Consider the following 23,694-nt stretch of genomic DNA (forward strand, 5'->3'; position numbering starts at 1 on the left):
AATGTTGGGTCCATGAATCAAGGCAAATTGAATTAGTCAAACAGGAGATGTCAAGAGCGAACGTCGACATTCTAGGAATCGGCAAACTGAAATGGACTGGAATGGGTGAATTTAACTCAGATAGTGATTATATCTACTACTGTGGGTAGGAATCCCTTAATAAGAAATGGAGTAGCCATCATGGTCAATAGAAGAGTCCGAAATGCAGTACTTGGATGCAATCTCAAAACCTACAGAATGATCTCTGTTCGTTTCCAAGGCAAACCATTCAGTATCACAGTAATCCAAGTCTATGCCCCAACCAGTAACGCTGAAGAAGCTGAAGTTTTGAACGTTCTATGAAGACCTACAAGACCTTTTAGAACTAACACCCAAAAAAGATGTCCTTTTCATTATAGGGGACTGGAATGCAAAAGTAGGAAGTCAAGAAACACCTGGGGTAACAGGCAAATTTGGCCTTGGAATACAGAATGAAGTAGGGCAAAGGCAATGGCACCCCACTCCAGTACTCTTGCCTGGAAAATCCCCTGGATGGAGGAGCCTGGAAGGCTGCAGTCCATGGGGTCGCTGAGGGTCGGACACGACTGAGTGACCTCACTTTGACTTTTCACTTTCATACATTGGAGAAGGAAATGGCAGCCCACTCCAGTGTTCTTGCCTGGAGAATCCCAGGGACGGGGGAGCCTGGTGGGCTGCCGTCTGTGGGGTCGCACAGAGTCGGATACGACTGAAGCAACTTAGCAGCAGCAGCAGGACAAAGACTAATAGAGTTTTGCCAAGAGAACACATTGGTCATAGCATACACCCTCTTCCAACAACACAAGAGAAGACTCTACACATGGACATCACCAGATGGTCAACACCAAAATCAGATTGATTATATTCTTTGCAGCCAAAGATGGAGAAGCTCAATACAGTCAGCAAAAACAAGACTGGGAGCTGACTGTGACTCAGATCATGAACTCCTTATTGCCAAATTCAGACTTAAATTGAAGAAAGTAGGGAAAACCACTAGACCATTCAGGTATGACCTAAGTCAAATCCCTTATGATTATACAGTGGAAGTGAGAAATAGATTTAAGGGCCTAGATCTGATAGATAGAGTGCCTGGTGAACTATGGATGGAGGTTCGTGACATGGTACAGGAGACAGAGATCAAAACCATCCCCGTGGAAAAGAAATGCAAAAAAGCAAAATGGCTGTCTGGGGAGGCCTTACTAATAGCTCTGAAAAGAAGAGAAGCGAAAAGCAAAGGAGAAAAGGAAAGATATAAGCATCTGAATGCAGAGTTCCAAAGAATAGCAAGGAGAAAGCCTTCCTCAGCAATCAATGCAAAGAAATAGAGGAAAACAACAGAATGGGAAAGATTAGAGATCTCTTCAAGAAAATTAGAGATACCAAGGGAACATTTCATGCAAAGATGGGCTCGATAAAGGACAGAAATGGTATGGACCTAACAGAAGCAGAAGATACTAAGAAGAGGTGGCAAGAATACACAGAAGAACTGTACAAAAAATATCTTCACGACCAAGATAAACACCATGGTGTGATCACTCACCTAGAGCCAGACAGACATCCTGGAATGTGAAGTCAAGTGGGCCTTAGAAAGCATCACTACGAACAAAGCTAGTGGAGGTGATGGAATTCCAGTGGAGCTATTTCAAATCCTGAAAGATGATGCTGTGAAAGTGCTGCACTCAATATGCCAGCAAATGTGGAAAACTCAGCAGTGGCCACAGGACTGGTAAAGGTCAGTTTTCATTCCAGTCCCAAAGAAAGGCAATGCCAAAGAGTGGCTCTTAATACTTTTGTAATAGCTATCCCACATGTAATTATAAAAGCTGAGCAAGATGTCAAGGAATCAAAACAAACAAAAAATAGCACCAAAGTAATCGAAGAAGGGCTGCTCTTAAAAAACCAAACGTTTGACGTGGAGGTTGGCGCCTCGTTGCCTTAGGGTCTCCCCCATCTGCACCATTAGAGCGTGTAGGTCTCTGCTGCTTAGTGTAGCCGTGAGATCACACAGCAGTGGCTGTTACCTAACTCCAGTGCAGCCATACCTCTGCAGCATTTTGCTTTAATGTTTAAGAACAGTAATAGATTTTTTATTAGTGGATTCTATTTTTAGAACAGTGTTAGATCTTCAGAAAAATTGGGACAGTAGTACAGTTTCCTGCTTACTAGTTTATATTAATATGGTACATTAATTATGATAAACCAATGCTGACACGTTACTAAATCAATATTGATGCATTTTTATTAACTAAAAAGGCTTTTTCTTCAGTTTTCCCCTCATGTTCCTTTTCTGTTTTAGGATTTCATTCAGAATCTTGCATTTAGTTGTCATGTCTCCTTAGCTTGTTCTTGGCCATGACAGTTTCTCAGAATTTTTTTTTTTTTTTTTTTTTTTTTGAGTTAAGCCACTTTAGGGAATACTGATCAGTATATTGTAGGGTAACCCTCTATCAGAGTTTTTTTGAAGTTTTTTTTTTTTTTTTTTTCCATAATTAAACTGGCGTTGGGGGTGTTGGGAGAAGATCACAGTACCATTTTCATCACATGCCAAGGGTATATAGTAGCACCATGATGTGTGGTTATTATTGGTGACATTGATCTCCTGGCTGTAGTAGTGCTTATAGGGTTCTCCACCATACTTTTCCCCTTTACTGTATTCTTTGGAAGGAAGTCACCACGTTCAGCAGTCCACACTTACGGATGTAGGTTTTTGTTTGTTGGTTAGATTGACACAAAACTGGAGATTACCTGCTTTTGCTTAAGTTCTTAATTGAAACTCTTATAGAGAAATCTAAATTCTTTAGAGGTAGATAATTTCCAGGTTAAAGTGTATGTTAATGCATTATTTGGTTTGTTTATTCAACAGTTAATATATTCTGATAATATACCATATGCTAGTTACTGTGATTGTTTCCTGCTCAAGTCCAGAACTTTGAGAAATTTTTTCTGCCCTCAAGAAGCTCACAGATTATGTAGGTAATGATTTTATAAGAAATAAATGCCACATTGTAGATCTTTAAACTTAAAAATCAAAATATTGACCTAAAATTGGCTAAAACAGCAGATAACATTATTGCTTCACCTATCAAGGTATTCTGGAGATAAGGCAGCTGAACATGAACTTCAGTGACTCAGTGATATGGCTGAGTCCAGGTGCTTCGCGTGCTCCTCCTGTCATGTCCTGGCGTGCTGCCTTCTTCCCTCATGGTTCACACTCTGCTGTGCCATGTCTTGCTGTGCTGACTTTTAAGTGCATGTTTTTTACCTGATGGTTGGTAGTATTGGATACCATACTGTACCCAGGAAGGGTGTGGCCCTTCTCTCGGGCTTCTTGCCTTTCCTCTGGGAAGAATATCTTTTCTAGAATCAGCCCTTTGGCCTAAATTAGATTACATGGGTGTCCCAATTTACTCTGGAAGCTTAAAAAGCAAAGCTTGGCATTTTAAACCTTGGATGTGACAGGAGGCTCTTCTCTACAAAGAAGAAGACCGAAAGGAATGGTTGCTGGATAGGTAATAGTAGTTGCTGTCACCGGTTGGCCAAGAGCATCCAGAGAGAGGAGGACAAAGTATAGTTGAGTGTAAGCAAAAGACAGAGGGGACATCTACCTCCTGAAGGCAAAGAAAGTCCTCGTAGAGTAGCTGATGTCTGCCCTGAGTTCTGGAGACTGGAGGAGCATGGGCTACCCGGATAAGATAGAGCATTGCAAGGGCTGTAACCAGCCTCCACCGAGGGAGGCCAGGAGAACTCCAGGGGGCACGTGGAATGGTTTTGAGGGAGAGAAGCAGAAAGAAAATGATCCAGGTACTGCTGAAAGTAGTAGAGGGGTAGAGGATGTGTGAGGGGGAGATCTCCCAGGGACCTGTGAGCCTCCAGGGGTGAGACCCTCAGATGGAATTAAGTGGTTTTGTGAAGTCGCTTTGGGTCCGGCATTGGCTGAGGCTTTCCAGATAGTTTCCTTGCAGGTCCTGACAGCTCTCTGCACCCAGCACCCTGAGGAGCTGGCTCTGCCTCAGGGTTGGAGCAGGTTCAAGGGATCTTGCCTGAGGTTGTGGTGATCTCTTAGAGATCAGTATTACCACAGATGTCCAGAGTGATGTTCCTTTTATGTAGAAATTAGCAAATGAAGCATGATGTTATCTGGCAAGCACGCCTCTGACCGAAGCCTTGAAAACTGACTCAGGTTTGTTTTAAAACATAATTAAATTTTATTATTTACTTTTCCTTCTGGGAAGGAAGAGGAGGCTGCGAAATGGGCCCGGGAAGAAGAGGAAGCCCAGCGTCGGTTAGAGGAGAACCGGCTACGGATGGAGGAGGAGGCAGCCAGGCTGCGGCACGAGGAGGAGGAGCGGAAGCGGAAAGAGCTGGAGCTCCAGCGGCAGAAGGAGTTGCTGCGCCAGAGGCAGCAGCAGCAGGAGGCTCTCCGGAGGCTGCAGCAGCAGCAGCAGCAGCAGCAGCTGGCACAGATGAAGGTAAAGCCAGGCGCCGACCAGGCCACTGGTCAGAGGAGCTGCTTGCCTGCATTTGTGGTTGGGTGGATGCTGGCAGTGCGGTGGCATAAACTATTCTTTATGTTAAATGTTAAGACTTTGGTTTTTTGATCAGCAAAATATAACATGCATTTAGAGAAGGGAAGAATAAGTAAAAGAGGCTACGACGTGAGCAGCAACATAAGCAAAAACCAGGTGGATCTGTATGGTTCATAAATTTAAACATTGGCACCTACTGTATCAGTTCAGCAGTGCTAAGGCAAGGATAAACGAGACAAGGCGACTGTCCTCAAAAAGCCCATAGACTCATGAGTGCAAGAAACTCAAACATTTGGGTGTGTAAGTAGGAACCATCATACAGGGCTTGAAACATAGCTGACTGTGGGGGTTATTGAAAGGTGGATTGAGGTGATGTATGCAAAATGAGGTTTTAGGAGAAATCAAAGCCTTATTTGAAATAGTAGAAAGTGAGACTGGGAAACCAGTAAAGAGAGTGTGATGGTGGTGGTGAGAATGAATAGGGCCAAGATGAGAACTGGCTGACATTAATGAGCAGGACCTAGTGATGCTCTAAATCTGAGGGATGAGCGCAAAAGTTGGAATGGCTCTTAGATAGTAGGCCTTCCATGACTGGGAAAGTAGTAGAACTGTTGATGAAATAGGAGTAAGTGGAGAGGGAGGAGCAGATATATGGTAGGGTCTACAAAACTTCTCATGGACTGTATGGCTGGCCATGAGGCTTGGTATCCCCTATCTTCAAGGAGCTCGTAGGATAAAGACATAAACAGAAAATTGGAATACAGTGGGGTAAGTGCAGTGAGTGAGGGAGCACGGAGCAGTAGTTCTCAGGGTGTGATCACCTGGGAATTTGTTGATGTTGTTCAGTTGCTAAGTTGTGTCTGACTCTGTGACCCCATGGACTGCAGCATGCCAGGCTTCCCTGTCCTTCACTATCTCCCACAGTTTGATCAAATTCATGTCCCTTGAGTTGATGATGTCATTCACCTGTCTCATCCTCTGTCACCTCCACCTCCTCCTGCCCTCAGTCTTTCCCAGCATCAAAGTCTTTTCCAGTGAGTCACCTCTTCACATCAGGTGGCTGAAGTATTTGAGTTTCAGCTTCAGCATCAGTCCTTCGAATGAATATTCTTGGTTGATTTCCTTTAGGATTGACTAGTTTGATCTCCTTTCTGTCCAAGGGACTCTCAGGAGTCCTCTCCAGCACTGTGGTTCAAAAGCATCAATTCTTTGGCGTTCAGCCTTTTTTATGATGCAACTCTTGAGCACCTATACACAACTACTGCAAAAACCACACATTTGACTATATGGACTTTGTCGGCAATGTGATGTCTCTGCTTTTTAATATGCAGTCTAGGTTTGGTTTGTCATAGCTTTTCTTCTAAGGAGCAAGTATCTGAATTTCATGGCTGTAGTCACCCTCTGCAGTGATTTTGAAGCCCAAGAAAATAAAGTCTGTCACTATTTCTACTTTTTCCCCATCTGTTTGCCATGAAGTGATAGGACTGGATGCTATGATCTTAGTATTTTGAATGTTGAGTTTTAAGCCAGCTTTTTTACTCTCCTCTTCCGCACTAATCAAGAAGTTCTTTAGTTCCTCTTCACTTTCTGCCTTTACAGTGATATCATTTGCATATTTGAAGGTGAAAAGTGTTAGTCACTCAGTCGTGTCCGACTCTTTGCAACCCCATGGACTGTAGCCCCCCAGGCTCCTCTGTCCATGGAATTCTCCAGACAAGACTACTGGAGTGGGTAGCCTTTCCCTTCTCTAGGGGATCTTCCTGACTCTGGGATTGAACTGGGGTCTCCTGGATTTCAGGCAGATTCTTTATCGTGTGAGCCACACCACATATCTGAGGCTATTGATATTTCTCCCGGCAGTCTTGATTCCAGCTTGAATTTCATCCAGCCTGGCAGGTGCATTCTTGGGTCCTACCCAGACTTACTGAATGAGAACCTCTTGGAAATGGAACCCAGCAGTTGTGTTTGAATAAGCCCTCCAGGGCTTCTGATGCTCACTGATACGTGAGACCCACTGCCCATCTGAGGCGTTTGGGAAGCTTTCCTGAAAGAAGATAACTTCCAAACTGAGCCATAAAGGGAGTGAAAATTTAAATTTAAAGAAAAAAATAAAGGTCAAACAGCCAGTTTGGAGAATGGAGGGGGTTTGTGAGAGCAGAATGAAGTTGCTGGAGAATGAGCCATGAGGTTCCTATCTAGGCTTCATATTTAGCGCTTGAATTGCTAGGTCATGTGGTGCCAGTGTCTTTGATGGTTTAAGGAACTGCCAGATTGTTTTCTGAAATGGCTGCACCGTTTTGTGTTTAGTGGTTGAGGGTTCAAGTTTCTTCACATCTTCATCAATCTGTATTATCTGACTTTTTGATTATAGCCATCCTAGTAGGTGTGAAGTGATAACTTGTAGTGATTTTGGTTTGAATTTCCCGATGACTAATGATGTTGAGTATCTCTTTATGTGTTTATTGACCATTTGTAAATCTTCTTTGGAAAAATGTCTATGTAGGTCCTTCGCCTATTTTTAAACTGGGTTATTTTTATTATTGAGTTTTTTAAGTTCTTTATATGTTTTAGATATTTGAGTTCCATATCAGATGATTTAAAAATATTTTCTCTTATTTGTTTTTTTCCACTTCCTTGACAGTGTCCTTTGATGCACAGAAGTTTCACATTTTGATGAAGTCCCAATTATCTGTTTTTTTCTTCTGTCGCTTGTTCTTTTGTTATATCTAAGAATTACTAAATCTGAGGTCATAGTTTTATAGAATCCTATGTTTTCTTCTAAGACTTTGTAGTTTTAGCTCCCTAATCTATTTTGAGTTAATTTTTGTAAATTACATGAGGTGAAGGTTTGACTTCATTCTTTTGCTTGTCATTTATCCGGTTGTCCTATTTTCACCATTTGTTGAAAAGACTGTTGTTTGTCCATTGAATGGCTGCAGCATTCTCCTTAAAAAATTGGACACGTAGATTCGTTTCTGCACTCTGAATTCTGTTCAGGTGATCTGTATGATCACTGTGCTAGTAATATACCGTGTTGACATTACTATTGCTTTGTTGTTAAGTTTGGAATCAGAAAGTGAGTCCCCCCGATTTGTTCCTTTTTCTCATAATTTTTTGGCTCTTCTGTGTTTCTTTAAATTTAATATGGATTTTTAGAATGAGTTTGTCAGTTTCTGCAAAGAAGCCAACTGGGATTCTGATAGGAATTGCATTGACTCTGTAGATCAGTTTGAGGAGTCTTGGTATCTTAACAATACTTAGTCTTCTGATCTGTAAACATAAGATGTTTTTATGTTCATTTAGATCTTGAACTTCTTTCTCTGTTTTATAGTTTTTAAGAGTATAGTTTTTGTACTTCTTTTTGTTAAATTTATTTTTAAGTATCTTGTCTTGCTTTCATTGTAAGTGAAATTTTCAAAATTTCATTTTCAGATTGTTCTTTGTAAGGGTATAGATGTGCAATTGATTTTTGTATACTGAGCTTATATCCTGCCGTCTTGCTGGACTGATTTATTAATAGTTTCTTAGTGAATTCATTAGGATTTTCTGTATCATGTTATCTTCAAATTCTGAGACCAAGAAGCAGCCTACAGTTTAGCCTGTGTCTCCAGTGAATCTGCCAGTTACCCCCTAACTGCCTTTTACCCCAACATCCACTGATGTTGAAAGTTCCCTTAGGCTTCAACTCCTCATTCTCCACACTCTGTTGCAAATGAAGTTAGTTTCCTTTGAGAAGAGATCTGGAGCTCTCCCTATTCCGATCTGTTCCTCCCACCTCATCCTCAAGGCCAGAGTTCCCCGAGTCGCAGCTCTGGAGCTGGGAACGGTGGTGGTGGTGGTTTGGTTGCTAAGTCATGTCCGACTCTTGTGACCCCATGGACCGTAGCCCTCCAGGCTCCTCTGTCCCTGGGATTCTCCAGACAGAAATACTGGGGTGGGTTGCCATTTCCTTCTCCGGGTCCGACCCAGGAATCAAACCTGGGTCTCTGTTTGATTGTTACAGGCAGACTCTTTACCTACTGAGCTAGGAGGGAATTGCTCTCAGAACAGTGGCAGCCACTTTTTCAGTTAAGCCCTTGGGGAGGGACCTGAGCCTCAGATCTCCTTGGCTTACCTTTCCTGGTGGCGTGGAACCTCTGCCTTTCAAACTATAGGGCAGTGGCAGTCAGGGCCCCCATGGTCTCAGGAGACCCAGGTTCAGTCCCTGGCTCGGAAAGATCCCCTGGAGAAGGAAATGGCAGACCACTCCAATATTCTTGCCTGAGAAATACCATGCAGTCCATGGGGTAGCAAACAAGTTAGACACGACTTGGCAACTAAACAACAGTCTCAGTAGCTCTATGCAGTTTCCATTCCATAAGTGGAGGCTAGACATAAGCAAGCTCCCATATCTCAGCAGTGCTTGTCTCTAACTTAGCCTTTGCAACAGGCAGCTGGAGCCAGGATGAGAATTGCTAATATTGTGCTCTTTCTGGGAAACCAGCCCTCTGTCTGGCAGCCGAGGGGAGAGAGGGAGGCCTGTGTTCTTGGCTCCCCTCATCTGAAGTGCTGGCTGAGCTGGAGGTTGGGAGAGCGTAAGTCAGGGCACAAGTCCTACAGACTCTCTGTTTTTACATTTCTTAAGGATTGTTCTTAATACTTCTTAAAGAAATGTTACTTAAAAAATGGTGTTGAAAAAGTAAGGTAACAGTATCAGAGCAGGGGGAAAATGTAGATTTTTCAAGTATCAGTGAAGGATATTAGGCATTCGGGGGTCAGAAAATGTCCCAAATTCCCTACTGTTTGCATGTCACTTGAGAGAGAGTTGTTCTGAAAAGTGTGATTGACAACCCTCAGTTCTCTGGCCAGTACAGGATGTTGGTTGAACTGGAAAATGCCCTGAGGCAGTGTTGATGGAGTGATGGGATAGCATTTCTTATGCACAAATAAGACTTAAGGGAAATGATAGAGATCTGTCATGTGAAGGAGACTTAGATTTGTTCTGCATTACCCCAGAGAAGAGTCGTGTGAATCCTGAGCAAAAAGTACAGTGAAGTATATTTTGGCACAAAATAAAGGAGGGTTTCAGAGGTGCCTGTAAGGGGAACAGGCCATTTCAGGAGGCAGTGAATCTGTTCTTGGTGCTGGCTGAGTTTCTGCTGCAGAGGACTGGCGATTGGTTCCTGGGTATGGTGGGGTGATACAGCCACTGGGATTTTAGACAACAGTGGTTGCTGACTGATTGCATCAGAATTACAAAAATATGCAAATTCTCTGCCTTTACCTTTAACTATTCATTGACCGTGGGGACCAGGATGTCTCCGTTTTTTACAGGCCTTCCGGGTGATGCTTGCTGCAGGTTTGACAGGACTTTCCAAATGTGTCATTTCCTATGGAGAGGAAGAGTTTATTTGTGCCCCACTCTTCCTGCTTGGTACCCCGTCTTTCTCTCTTAGCTCCCTTCTGTACCTCTCTCCTCCCAGAGCACAGGTGCGTGTAAGAGAAGTGCCCTTACTACCCACCACTGGGCAGAACATGTTGAGGGTGCTCAGTATGTTGAGGATGTTCAGTAGTGTTGAGGGCTCTCGTTTGGAGAGCTGTCCAGTAACATCATTGATGGTTTAAGCTGCTTTTACCCTTATCCCATCAGTTCCAATTTTAGAGATTCCTACTGAAGAACCTTTCTATTTTGGCATTTTGTTTTGATCCACACACACGTGCTGTTTTTATTACCTGGTTTAGATTTGGTTTTTGTTGTTTTTGTTTTTAAGAGCCCTAAGATGTGTGAAAATTGAGTGAATCTTTTTCTGGCCCAGAAAGACCAAGGGATTCCCTTAGAAATAATCAAAATTTCGAGAACATTAAAGTATACAGGACTCATGTGTACACTTGATTTTAGTCGATAATTTTAAGGGATAGGAAAAACAGAATTATCGATTAAAACCAATTTTGTGCTCATGACTAGAAGCCACAGCCTGGTTAACTCCCTACTGGGAAAGGCTGATTGAAAACCATGCCTGGCATCAGCTGCCCACCTCAGCTTTCCCTTCAGAACAGGGTATTGTGTCCTTGTTACCTCCTTGGATTAAAAACTTAGTGATTCTTTTATTTCATTCTCTCTCTTTATGGCTGTATATTGGAATATATATCAGTGGCAGGTATAACAAATTTGCAATTTCATAAGAGTAAATCAGATAAAAGTGTGTTGATGTATTTTGGGCTTCCCTGGTGGCTCAGTGGTAAAGAACTTGCCTGCCAGTGCAGGAGATGCGGTTTCAATCCCTGGGTCAGGAAAAACCCCTGGAAGAGGACATGGCAACCCACTTCCATATTCTTGCCTGGAGAATCCCATGGACAAAGAAGCCTGGCGGGCTACAGTCTATGGGATTGCAAAAGAGTCGGACACCACTTACGACTAAAACAACAATAATATTGATGTGTTTTAAGTTGTTTTAAAATAATCTTGTGACAAGAGAAAATTAAGTAAAAGAAGCAAAACTGATTGGTAGAGTAGTCATGTAAAAGGATCAAAGAAGGCAGTTTAAATCAAATGTTATAAATGGAACGGAGGGAAGCATGAAGGTTCTAGCTGTACACAATGCATTGTTTGCCCCTCCGTTTCCTAGCCATGTGTCTGCATGAACTCTTCTGCCTTCTTTTTTTGCTAGCTTCCTTCTTCTTCAACGTGGGGCCAGCAGTCCAATACGACAGCATGTCAGTCCCAGGCAACGCTATCATTGGCTGAAATCCAAAAACTAGAAGAGGAACGAGAACGGCAGCTTCGAGAGGAGGTAAATTTTAAAAGTGATCTAGACAATCGGTGATTCAGAATAGCCAGTGCGCATTCTGGATTAGTGGCTACTAAAGATAAATATTGTTGTCAGAGTTGCTGTGTATCCGAATTAGATATTTATTTTTCAGCTCTTTAGCCTGTATGATGGTCACTAGCAAATATGAAGGATCTAATAGAAATAACATTAAGATTGGGTACAGAAATGTTCTGTTACCTTTACCATAGCTCTTGAGAGAATAGCTTAGAAACAAAAGTTACATGGGTGTTTCAGAATGGGGGATGAGTTTTGTGCGGATAGCCTCTTAAAAATTTGACACTTACAATGCAGAAATTTTTTTCTCTAAAGGGTACTGGGTTCTGACTAACCTGGAAAACCTTAAAATATGACAGAAATACCATCTCTCTGCTTGTTCGTCTACATCCTGTAGTTCCTCATTAGAATAGAGAGGATACAAAAGAGGGAAAGGGGTTGGGGGGGGCGGCAGAACATAGTTCTTGACAGAAGTGGAATGGTTTGGCTCAGTATACACTAGCTGAGTGCCATCTGTCCATCGTGTGTTTGCTGCTCGTGTGGATATAGTTGAATCTCAGATAGACAGAATTCTCTCCCTCCATAAAGCTTACTTTTAGTTGCAGGGACAAAGACATGAAAAGACATACGGAGTTCTAGAAGGCAATATGTGTCAGAAAGAAAAATAAAGTGGAAAGGGGCGTAGGGAGAAGGTTGGGAGTTAGTGATAGTATTGGTGGTGGGTAGCAGTTGATTGTCTAGTTCTAGGTGTGCTGACTGGGAAGGCCTCTCTGAGAAGGTTGCGTGAGGTAACTAAGTCTTAATGGAAGTACTGTACATGGGTATGATTTGAGGCAAAGCAGTCAGTTTGTTCGAGAACGCAAGCTGTCATTCTGGATCTGGGTGGTGTGGTTCACTAAAGGCCGTGAAAATCATCTGTGCGTGTTCACCGTGTGGTGTGCATGACATCACCCAGTAGGTTAAAAGCTTTTTTCACCTTAAAATTTACCATGTTTCCTACCCTCCTTCAAAAGAAAAAAGGCTGAGCTTTCTCTGAAATCATCTCTCTTTTCTCAAAAGTTAACAGCTGGATACAGAGCAGAGTGTAGCTTCCTCCTCCAAGGCTAGAAATTGTTCCAATAATTTTGGTCCCTGCTAAATTAAAAAAAAAAAAATAATGGTCATCAGAGTTGGAATCACAGGTCTTGGTTCTTGTTCATATCTTTGTCTGTTAGAAGTTAATAATTGCCTTGTGTTTTCATTTGATTTTCTTTGAACAGTTAAGTCTATGCATGCTTCAAAATGTATAAAGTGCCACCCAGCAGATAGTATCCGACAGTTCTATTTCATTCTTTGCCTGGCAGTGTCCTTTCCAGGACCCTCTAACTTGTTCAGATCTGAACATGCTTGACTTGCTGCACCTGTGCTCTGTTCCTCAACATTTTGTCATCTGCATGTTGTCCCAGGTGGTGCTGATGATAAGGAATCCACCTGCCAGTGCAGGAGACATAAGAGACGAGGGTTCAATCTCTGGCTTGGGAAGATTCCCTGGAGGAGGAAGTGTCAGCCGCCTCTAGGATTCTTGCTTGGGAGAATCCCATGGACAGAGAAGCCTGGTGGGCTACAGTCCATGGGGTCACACAGTCGGACAGACTGAAGTGACTTAGCATGCACACATATTTCTTTCCATCTCATTCTGTGTTGTCTTTTGTGATGGAATATTTTCTCCGTCTTTTCTTTTAGTCCTTCTATTGAACTTTTAATGTATGCTCTCTTATTTTAAAGTTCTGAATCCATATATTGTTCCCTCTTAAGTATTTGTGTTTATAGTCTCTTACTCTTGTTTTACTGAATACAACATCTAACCTCTAAGAATAATACTTACTGATCACTCCTACTTTCCCTTGTTTCTGTTCCAACAGAATTTTGTTTGATTTGGTCTTTGGCTTTCATCTTACAGGCTGGGCTGTTTGTTCTTATTTACGAATAAGGCACTGAGGAGCTGTCGGGAGGTTCTGGTGCATGTGGCACTTTGCTGGGCTTTGCTGTGATGGTGTCGGTAGTGGTTTCTTCTGTTCAAATCCCACCATCTGTTGGTATCTGTAGGTGTATTCTCTTACAGTAGGTCAGCTTTCCTATAGAATAATCCACTTAACTGGTTCAGCCTCTTTAAAAAGGAAAGTTTTAATTTTCTGCTGGGGAGAGGTGAGGGGATAGCTGCCAAATGTGTTGGGTGGGGAAGGTAGTCAGGGTCTTGATGTTGCTTTTTACAGACTTGTCTTCCTTTGTTTGAGATACCCATGCCTGTAATTCCTGAGCTTTCTGTATGAATTGACCTGTTTCTGAGCTTCCTTTTACTTCGGTTTTAACTTATTGGGTCTGTTGTATTGGCTGTCTTTATTTGCTTGCTTTCCAGCTTTTAAAAACTTTGCTGTTCTCTTTGTCCTTAAAGTTTATGTTTTAGAAAAAAATTATTTTTGTCATTTTGATAGGACTTTGGAAATAAACATATTACATTTTTACGCTTAATCAGAAGTCCTATTTAATTTTTAAGAAGTAATTCTTAATCTCTCTTTATTCTCGTCTTAGTACTTCTGACTGTGTACATCTTTATTTGCAGCAGAGTAGTTAACTGTTAGTTGTTTAGTTGCTTCCCAGGTGGCACTAGTGATAAAGAACCCACCTGCCAACACAGGAGACGTAAGAAACATGGGTTTGATACCTGGGTTGGCAAGATCCCTTGGAGGAGGGCATGGCAACGCACTCCAGTATTCTTGCCTGGAGACTCCCATGGACAGAAGAGCCTGGAGGGTACAGTCCATAGGATCACAGAGTCAGGCACAACTGAAGTGTCTCAGCACACACACTATCTATTTATATTCCATTTAGCATACTGGACATTTATAACTTTTATTTTAAAAACTGGAATCCTGAGGTAGCTTCTGTTGTGCCTACAGCAGAGGCGCCAGCAGAGGGAATTGATGAAAGCTCTCCAGCAGCAACAGCAGCAGCAACAGCAGAAACTCTCAGGCTGGGGGAACGTCAGCAAACCTGCAGGCACCGCGAAGTCTCTTCTGGAGATCCAACAGGAAGAAGCCAGGCAGATGCAGAAGCAGCAGCAACAGCAGCAGCAACACCAGCAGCCAAACAGAGCCCGGAATAATACGGTGGGTCCGTCTTCCTGAGCGGTTCTTGTGTGGACTGGCGGTGTGAGTTATCTGTTCTGACTGGTGGGCTCTCTTTTTGTCTTTTTAATATTCTTAACTGTAGTTATTTGTGTCTCCTTCTTTAACAGCATTCCAACCTGCACACCAGCATTGGGAATTCTGTTTGGGGCTCTATAAATACCGGTCCCCCTAACCAGTGGGCCTCTGACCTAGTCAGTAGTATCTGGAGCAGTGCTGACACTAAAAACTCCAACATGGGATTCTGGGATGATGCAGTGAAAGAGGTGGGACCTAGGAACTCAACAAACAAAAATAAAAACGCCGGTCTCAGGTAGGGCTCAAAGCGATCGACCTGTGTTCCTTGGTGGATTGGGGGAGGAAGGGCATGTGAGGAGTATGATACTGGGTGGCCAGAGACAGGTAGTTATTTAGTTTTTACTTACTTTCACCTATATCCTGGCATGTGAGGTGATAGTTTGATGATTGTTTTTCTTCCCTATGGAAACACATCGGTATTATTACTAGTGGCTCCTTTGGTTGCTGGACATGGAGTCTGTTGCCTGTCACGTGGTAAACACTTAATATTTTTTGTTACTGCTCTTGAATATTTCTCTAAGGTAGTCTCGAGATTCTAGCATTTTCTCTAAAATTTTAAGTTAGAGTATTATAAACACTTAAACTGTTTTATTTTTATGATGAATTTGTTACATCTTACATTCATCTTTCTTTTTGTTGAACAAGCATGGGTTTTAATGTTAAGTCATGAACTCAAATCCCAGCACTAGCACTTACGAGCTGTGTGACCTTGGGCAGGAGGGAACCTCTTTGAGCCTCAGTTCCCTCATCTGTAAAATGAAGATAACAAGAACAGCTTCATGGGTGTGGTTGTAAAGGTTAAGTGAATACGTGTAAAGTAGTTAGTAAAGTGCCTGGCACATAGTAACTACTTAATAAATGGTAGTGTTGTCAGAATATTTCTTCTCTATTAACTGAGGGCTTAATGTGTGATGAATAGGACACTGAATAACATGCTGAGCATCTTTGCCAGGCACTGTGCTCTAGGCCTTTGCATATAGTATTTTTATTCCTTTTAATAACCCAAAGAAGTATTAGTATCATTTTACAGATGAGGAAACTGACGCTTAGCAAAATTTAAAATCTTACCGACGGACACATGAGAAGAACTTAATAATTTCTCTGAAAAGAAGCCCGTATTCACAAACTAGAATGTATTAACCGAGGCTAGATTTTAATAGGTACTGAGTAAACTCCCCCACCCCCAACCCCAGTATTTCACTTTTTTGTTTTTGGACTTTTGTTTGTTTGTCTGTTTGTTTTCATTTTCGGAGCCAAGAATTGGATTGCTGGACAGCCATCCAGTGTTGCCAAGACATTATCTGTGTATGGTGTTAGAGTATGATTATAACAGTAACCGTTCCTGGGAATATAATACCACCCTATTGTTTTGCTTTAGTAAATCTGTAGGTGTGTCTAACCGGCAGAATAAGAAAGTAGAAGAAGAAGAAAAATTGCTGAAGCTCTTTCAGGGAGTAAATAAAGCCCAAGATGGATTTACCCAGTGGTGTGAACAGATGCTTCATGCCCTTAATACGGCAAATAACTTGGATGGTAAGAACTGGGGAGGGAAACCCAGCATGTGGAATGGCAGAGCAGGCCCCACAAAGAGTTAGGCAATTGAAATGATGGGCCAGCCTTCAGGAGGTAAAGTGTGATGGAGGTCAAGTCCTGCACCTACTGTAAGAACTTGACTCTTTTACAGCATTACTTGTGAGAAAAGTTCTGTAATACTGTGCTGAACTAGGTTACCAGTGGACACCAGAGTAGCTGCAGGCTATCCTATGATGGACAGGGCAGAAGAGATCATGGTTCTCTCCTGCTCATTTTTGGGGAGCATCACCAGATGAACAAAGGAGACTAACTGTTATACTGGAGACCTAGGTCAGCCTGCACGAGAGAAGACTGAGGTGACGTGAGAATTTTTCCCTTCCTGCCTTTGGGGGCAGGGGTGGGAGTCGTGACTGAGCAGGTAGACATGCTTTGTATGGGATAAAGCTGAGACCTGTAATGTATGCAAATGAAAAGGTTTCGGCACAGTTTGAAGAAAAACTTGCTGCTTGTTGGTTGTTCACGAAGAGAATTGTCTGCCTGAGATGGAGGCAAATACTTCCCTCACCCGCACATGTTCGAACAGAGACCAGTCAGGTCGGTGTGGACGGGATTCCCGTAACTTGTGAGGTTTGCTGAACTAGTCCATCTCTGATGTCTTTTCTAAAGCCAGAAACCTTTAAAAAAGGGGGGGGGGGGGCAGGAAAAGAATTGAAGGGTTCCTTTGCAGCAGTGTGACATAGCTGATGGTCAGAACGAGTCAGAAAGCAAGAGCGAAAAATAGTAATGGCTACCATCCATTAAGCACCTACCATGTACTAGGCACTTTCTGGGGGTTAATACGTGTTATCCTAGTGATGTTAATTTTGGCCATAACTTAACCTTTACAATGTCAGTGATGTTATCCCCATTTTATAAATTAGGAAACGGAGGCTCAGGAAGGTTAAGTAGCTCATCAAGGTCACACAGTGAGCAAATTTCAGTCAAGTTTTAAACCCATGTCTGTCTAACTCTGATACTTGGACTTTTCTCCTGCACCACACTGCTTCATGTCGAATTTTTCTGTGTAAACAGAGGTTATCTCAGTGAAGCAAAAGGAGGCTGCAGCTTTATCTTCAGTATCTGTCATGGTGCCTGGCATATACCATGGCACTTAAAACATGTTGACTGAATTTAAAGAAGAGAAGAAAGGAATCCCCAGATTAGTCTTAGGGAAGCAGTTGTTTCCATCAACATAACTTAGTTTCTACCAAAATAACATTTAGTGAAACAAATACATGCGTGATATCTTCATCTCTGTGATATTTCAGACAGTTTGGGGCATTACAGTGAGAGTGGGGTTCCCCCCCTGACTACAGAGCAGGTTAAAGAAGTTAGCATATTTAGCATAATAGCTGCATGCCTTTCCAGTTTCCATCATTCACGTCCCTGTTAGGTGTTAAAATATATTGAAGACTGACCCTGATCTCTGCTGTGTGGTATTTCATTGTTACTCTCTCTGTCTTCTCCCCTCTCATGTTACAGTGCCCACATTTGTTTCTTTCCTGAAGGAAGTAGAATCTCCATATGAGGTCCATGATTACATTAGGGCCTATTTAGGCGATACCTCTGAGGCCAAGGAGTTTGCCAAGCAGTTCCTTGAGCGCCGTGCCAAACAGAAAGCCAACCAGCGGCAGCAGCAGCAGCAGCAACAGCAGCAGCAGCAGCAGCAGCAGGTATGAGGCAGCAGAGTGAGTGCCGTGCCCTGGTCAGTATTAGTGTCTTGAAAGTGGAGCCGCCAGAGAAATGAAATTTTAAAATACTACTACCATTTTTGTACATCACATGACTGGAACCTTTTAAAACCAGGTAGACTTGACATTTTCAAATTACATGTCCTGAGACCTTTGTGAACTTGCCAAATAGCAAGCATATAACCATTCATTCACTGTTAGGCATACCAGCCCCATTTTTCTTGGTTCATATAGGTGCCTCTGTCCAATTGCAAATGCCAACTTGTCATAGACGGATAAATTTGGTTTTAATAGTTAAAATTCACCAGTGGTAACTCTCTGAAACTCCAGATCATTTGTTTCCAGTACTAACAATACTGTACCTGCCAAATATCTCATACACTGTTGATGAGAATGTAAAGGTATAATCGGTTCTTGTTATTCTCGGGAGCTCTATTCTGTGAACTTGCTGCTAACACAGAATTAGCAAATTCTGAACCATTGCTCCTAGGGGGTTAGGTTTCTGTGGACCTGTGTTATAGCATTTTTGTCAGCTTATAACTGCGGAATGCTGATAACCTTGTTCTGTGTGTGGTTCTGTTTAAGGATGCGTTATGTAAATATATTGCTGCTTCCTTAATACTGAGCTCACAGCCAGTGCCACTATAACTCGCGCCTGGATAAAGCGTACCTAACACACACGTTTCTGAGGCACAGCACAGCCTTTGGGCCCTTTAGAAACACTAGACAGCACTTGACCCGTGGGAGCCATTTTAAACAATGAAATCACCAACAGCAATGCGAAAAACATGCCCCGAAATAGACTGAGCAAGATGCTCCTCTGCAGTGTGTGAGCTGAGACAAGAAGGCAGAAAGTATTGCCCAGTTCTGCCTCAACTGGGAACATGTATGTTGGGCAGGTCAGGTTTTCATTGCTCTGTAGACACGCATATTCAGAGTGAGGACAGAAACACTGAATGATAAGGATTGTCTTTACAGGTTTTCTGAAAAACAATCTGTCAGGACTCATGGAGACGCTTAAGAATATTTTTAATCTCATAGTTCTTCTACTAGAGATAATGTTTGTCAGAGCACATTTTTAGGAATGTGTAAGGTACAGAGTAGTATAGGGCATTTAAAATCCATTTGGATAGATGGGGCTAATGGATCAACTGAAGGAAAAATGAAAGATGTGAACACAAACAGCCCCAGGAAAAATATGTTAAGGAATCAAGAGAAGACACGGTGCAGCAGTACGGAGGCCTCCGTGTGTGAGGGCCGCCTCTGCACACAGCCAGGCTCCCCCCCGGCCCGTTCCGCCGCCCAGCTCGGGGGCCTGATCCCAGCTCAGACTGTGTTGTTCTCACGGGAGCAGCACGTAGTGTGAACGGCTGGTAGACTGTTTCATAGTTTAGCCAGTTAATATTTTGGGAGCAGATCCCTTCTGGGATTGCTGCTGTGAATAAAGTGTGTGACACGAACTTTGTTTTGCTTGATAACGGGCTGTCAGCGGGTCTGTAGGCTCCCCTCTCTGTCCTGGGGCCCGGAGAACAAAGGAGCCTTCCACTTTGAGTAGGTGAGGGGTGTAAATCGCCAGAGAGCAACTTCCGGATGAATAGTACAGATTCCATGTGTGTCTGGCGAGTTGTCTGTTTTTTTTTAATTTTGTTTCATTTTTTGCTGTGCTGGGTTGTGGACTCGTCTCTAGTTGCAGTGAGCGAGGGCCCGCTCCATTGGGATGCACAGGCTTTCTCACTGCAGTGGCTTGTCTTACAGAGCACAGGCTCTAGTGCAGGCTCAGCAGCTGTGGCTCCCAGGTTCCAGGGCACAGGCTCAGTCCTTCCACAGCAGGTGGGACCTTCCCAGATCAGGGATCGAACCTGTGACCCTTGTATTGGCAGGCGGATTCTTTACCACTGAGCCACCAGGGAAGCCCCTGGAGAGGTTTTGACAACTGTGCTGTCCCAGCAGTGTGGACACCTGGAGACCCCAGGATGGGCCTTGTGGAGACACACAGCCTAAGTGGGTTGTCTGAATCTCAGTGAAGGGAAGAAGGTGGCTCAGTGGACTGCCCTCAGTTTCATTGTTACCAGAATCTGTGGTAGGCTTCCTATTTTTAAACTCCTCCTCGGTAAGGTGAGGCCAGATGAGCCAGTTTCTGAGGGTGGGCCAAGCTCGTGTCCACTGTGTGATCTCAGTGGTGCCATCTTGTGTTACAGGACTCTGTGTGGGGCATGAACCACAGTGCACTCCATTCAGTATTTCAGACCAATCAGACCAACAACCAACAATCCAGTTTTGAAGCTGTACAAAGTGGCAAGAAGAAGAAAAAGCAGAAGATGGTCCGAGCAGATCCTAGTCTATTAGGTGAGCACAGGCCTGAGTCTTAGCTGGGTGTTGGGGGTGAAGTATATGTGAGTCCCATGGTGGAGGGTTTTTCAAGAAGGAAAATTTTTTTTACAAAAAATAAGTTTTTTTAGCCAGTTCAAAATAAATAGTATTTACTGGGAATCTCTGCAAGAGCTATGCCTTATCTATTATAAGGAGCAAGAAAAAGAGTATATTGTATGGTGCCTTAAATTTTAAAGACTTTTTCATATCTAACATGAATTTTCCTAAAAACCTTTCAGTTTAGTTGGAAAATAATGCTGATGGAGAACAGTAAATGTTGTTTAAAATGTAAAGTGCCGATTTGTGTGGAAGCAGACCATAATCAAATCAGATGCTCAAAAAAGAACAGATGTTTGTTGATATTCACTGGATAATAGTCTCAGAATTACCCTGCATTATGAGGCGATGTTCCAGCGTTAACAATAGTAAACCAAGGCCTAGAGGATTGAGAATGCTTCCCGGAGTCACTCAGCAGCTAGCAGTGCAGCTGGGGTTTCACAGCAGGTCTGTTTTCTCTTCACTCTTCTGTGTTACCCATACCTATTCTTTTTTTCCCTATGACTGTTCTTACCCAGTGTTAGGGACCAGTGTCATCATACAAGTCAGCTCTGAGGAAAAGGTGACGCCTGAATTGGGGCTTTAAAAAAGCAGGAAGGATAGGGTATGGTGTTTCTGGAATAACAAACAGCATAGGCAAAGCTGATGGGGCTACCTTTGTTTCTTAAATTGGCCTGACAACCTCACCGACAAGGATGAAATTAAAATTTTTCTCTGTTTATGAATGTATTCATGAGATGTTATAAAACTGCTGTCTGGAATAGAATGGTTGTATTGGCAAAGATGGCAGGTTGGGAAGTCAGGCAAACCCGTTGGAGGGTGCAGTATAGACCAGGTGAAAGATAGTGGTGGCCTAGGGTAGGGCTTTGGCACTGGAGATGGAGAGGAGTTAGATGGATTTCAACGAGTTAGGGATAGACTCGGGCAAGGAGAAAGGAAAGGTTTAGGCAGCAGGATGGAGAGAGTTGCCCTTTTGATAAAATGATGAGCACTGGAAAGTGGAGCAGGCTAATGGGGAAAGGACGTGACGTTTCAGTGCTGGTGGACCGAGTGTGAAGTGACAGGGAGGCATCGTACAGAGGTGAAAGAGCTGACAGTACAGTGAGAGGTGACTGCTCTGCCCTTGCTGGGATCCATACTCCAGAGGTTTCCTGCCCTAGGGAAATCAATACACCAGTAACAAACCTAGCGTTGAGCACCGCCCCTTGGAGCTGTGCTCTGCGAGCGGGCTTTGGATACCTAGAGGTCTGGCACAGTTTTGTTTTCTTCTGCCTGTCTTGGAAGGTTATGTTAAGGATGGATGGATCAATCCAAAATTTTGTCCAGTTTTGACAGAAATAGATGAATGTAGATTTTAGAGTGTTTTTCAGTTCTGGTTGTGAGTTCTAGCGAATAATCTCCCACTATTTAGCTGTGGTACTTGGCTAGGGCAGTAGGGGTGGGTTCCTCTGAAAATGAGGTGTAAAGTTTTTGGATTAAATATTTGATCTGACCCCATTGTTTATTATAGATGTAAGAAAGAAAGGGACCTAAATCCCCCTTCAGGGGAATGAGAGGGAGGTTGTTCTAGGACTAGAGTTTTAAGGAGTATATATCTTGAAAGGGAAGGAGAAAAATTAAATATAAGGGAAGTAAAATTATTCAGAAAATACTGAAGAAACTCACTTGGGTGAGCTCTTGCTTATATACCATTTAATGAGAATTTTTGCTCAAGTAAACCTTCTGGAAATTCCTCTGATAATTTCTGCCCCATACCCACTAACCATTTATTATTGTTTCTAGTTGATATATGCTTTATTGACTTGCAGATTAAGAAAAATTAACAAATATACATCAGTCACAAGTTACCCATGCACATAATAGGAAAACAAATTCAAATTTGACCCCATTGTATCCATTGAGAAAGTGGTCACTGATCAAAATAGCGTTTTGCTTCTAAAACAAACCTTCAGAACCAGCCCGGCCTCATTTTAATGCTCATGTCCTGCACTGCGCTTGTGTTTTCCTCTCGTTTTTCAGGCTGGCAAGTGCCATTGTGAGCCAGCACCCTGTGCTTGGGTATGAGAAATACACGCGCAAAGTGCCCTTGTTCACCAGTCACAGTTTTCTTACAGGAACAGTCCCCCAGACCTTAAAGTCATGTGAGGGGAGTCTGTTGTTCTGACCCTAAGAGAGTGTGGTGGTTGGAGCTGGGCATACCGGGCTTCAGTCCCTGTTGGTATTGCCTGGGGTCTTGTGACCCCCCAGAGCGCCCCCCTTCTGTCAGGTGGGGAGGAGTGCCCTCCTCACTGGTTTTTTTGACAAGTAAAGGAGAGCCCATCTGCTAAAGCCAGTCCAGTAATCATTCTGTTACAGCAGTGAATACTTAACCGTTTTAGGCCCCAGGTTTCTTTTCCCAGTCCCGTCTCTGTATGACTAAAATAGTTTGTGTTTTTTTGCATTCCCGCTTTTATTGCATGTAGCTCATTTTGTTTTTATCACATTTCATTTGTTCTCGAGATACATGTGAAGTCAAAGAAAAACTTGCTTTAGAGCCGAGTAATAGTTCATTTCATAGACTGTTCTTTAGGGTTTACATTTACCTAAATAACTGTTATTTTCAAGTATGAACACACTAAGCCTTTCATTATTTTGACGGGAAAAAAGTCCTGCAGGTTATGGGAACACAGTTGAGGGGTAGAACTCAGGTTGGGGTTTGGAATCCTAACCTCTTCCAAAAGGAAGCCTTGGAAACAGCTTGTACCACAGCTTCCTTGATTAAAAAATAGGGATGTTTATGTTTTCAAATCAGGATATTTTGGAGTCAGTGTAATGTAATTAAAGTATTTTTATTATGTAAGACATTTTTGTGTATTATTGGTACATTTAAAGTGTGTATTTGTTTGAAAACTTGAATGTTAAAGGGCAAAAAGGAGGGGGCAAAAGCTCGAAGTAATATTAACAGAGCTGCTTTTAGACTGGAAAGCTTCGCCTGTTTACTTTTTGATACTCAAACAGCAACTGAGACAGTTTGGGGTTTCATTTAGGGTGGTTGAACTGAAAGCATTTTGAGACTCACTCATTCCATAGAGGCCCTGTTAATAGTACCTTTTATCAGTCTCTGATTATGTGGAGTTTATTGAAAACTTATACATGACTGATGGCATTAGGTTTTCAGACCTCAGTAGTGTTTGTAAGCTCAGCTGTGGTAGTATTGCCTTTTCTAAACCAGATAGCATTTTGGTTAATCAGTATTGCTCAGTGAGATCCTTGCCTTTGGTGGTCTACTTAGAGTAGGTTGAGCTGAGTAAGGGAGTTTTTTCATTTCTGTGCTGTCTTCTGTGTGATAGGAAGAGCAGCTGAGAGCTCTCAGGAGCTTGTAGCCTGCCTTCCCTGGAGCCTCCTACCCCCAGAGCAGAACCTCTCAACCAGAACT

General features: G+C 42.8%; 1 protein-coding gene across 10 annotated transcripts in view; it reads left to right on the forward strand.

Moving 5' to 3' along the window:
• GIGYF2 (GRB10 interacting GYF protein 2) overlaps positions 1-23,694 on the forward strand; it is a 131,287-nt gene that overhangs the window by 105,224 nt on the left and 2,369 nt on the right. For 5 of the 10 annotated variants that reach the window (XM_006042660.3, XM_025289148.2, XM_006042661.4 and 2 more), the window contains 7 exons: positions 4,251-4,487; positions 11,192-11,314; positions 14,284-14,493; positions 14,622-14,824; positions 15,968-16,122; positions 17,644-17,834; positions 20,051-20,198. In XM_006042660.3, the coding sequence (XP_006042722.1) occupies positions 4,251-4,487; positions 11,192-11,314; positions 14,284-14,493; positions 14,622-14,824; positions 15,968-16,122; positions 17,644-17,834; positions 20,051-20,198 (1,267 nt within the window). Of the gene's footprint in view, positions 1-4,250; positions 4,488-11,191; positions 11,315-14,283; positions 14,494-14,621; positions 14,825-15,967; positions 16,123-17,643; positions 17,835-20,047; positions 20,199-23,694 lie in introns of those variants that run through there. The other 5 variants (XM_044945286.2, XM_044945287.2, XM_044945288.2 and 2 more) reach the window with 5 other exon arrangements.

This window comes from Bubalus bubalis, chromosome 6 (genome assembly GCF_019923935.1).
Source record: "Bubalus bubalis isolate 160015118507 breed Murrah chromosome 6, NDDB_SH_1, whole genome shotgun sequence".
Taxonomy (NCBI): domain Eukaryota; kingdom Metazoa; phylum Chordata; class Mammalia; order Artiodactyla; family Bovidae; genus Bubalus; species Bubalus bubalis.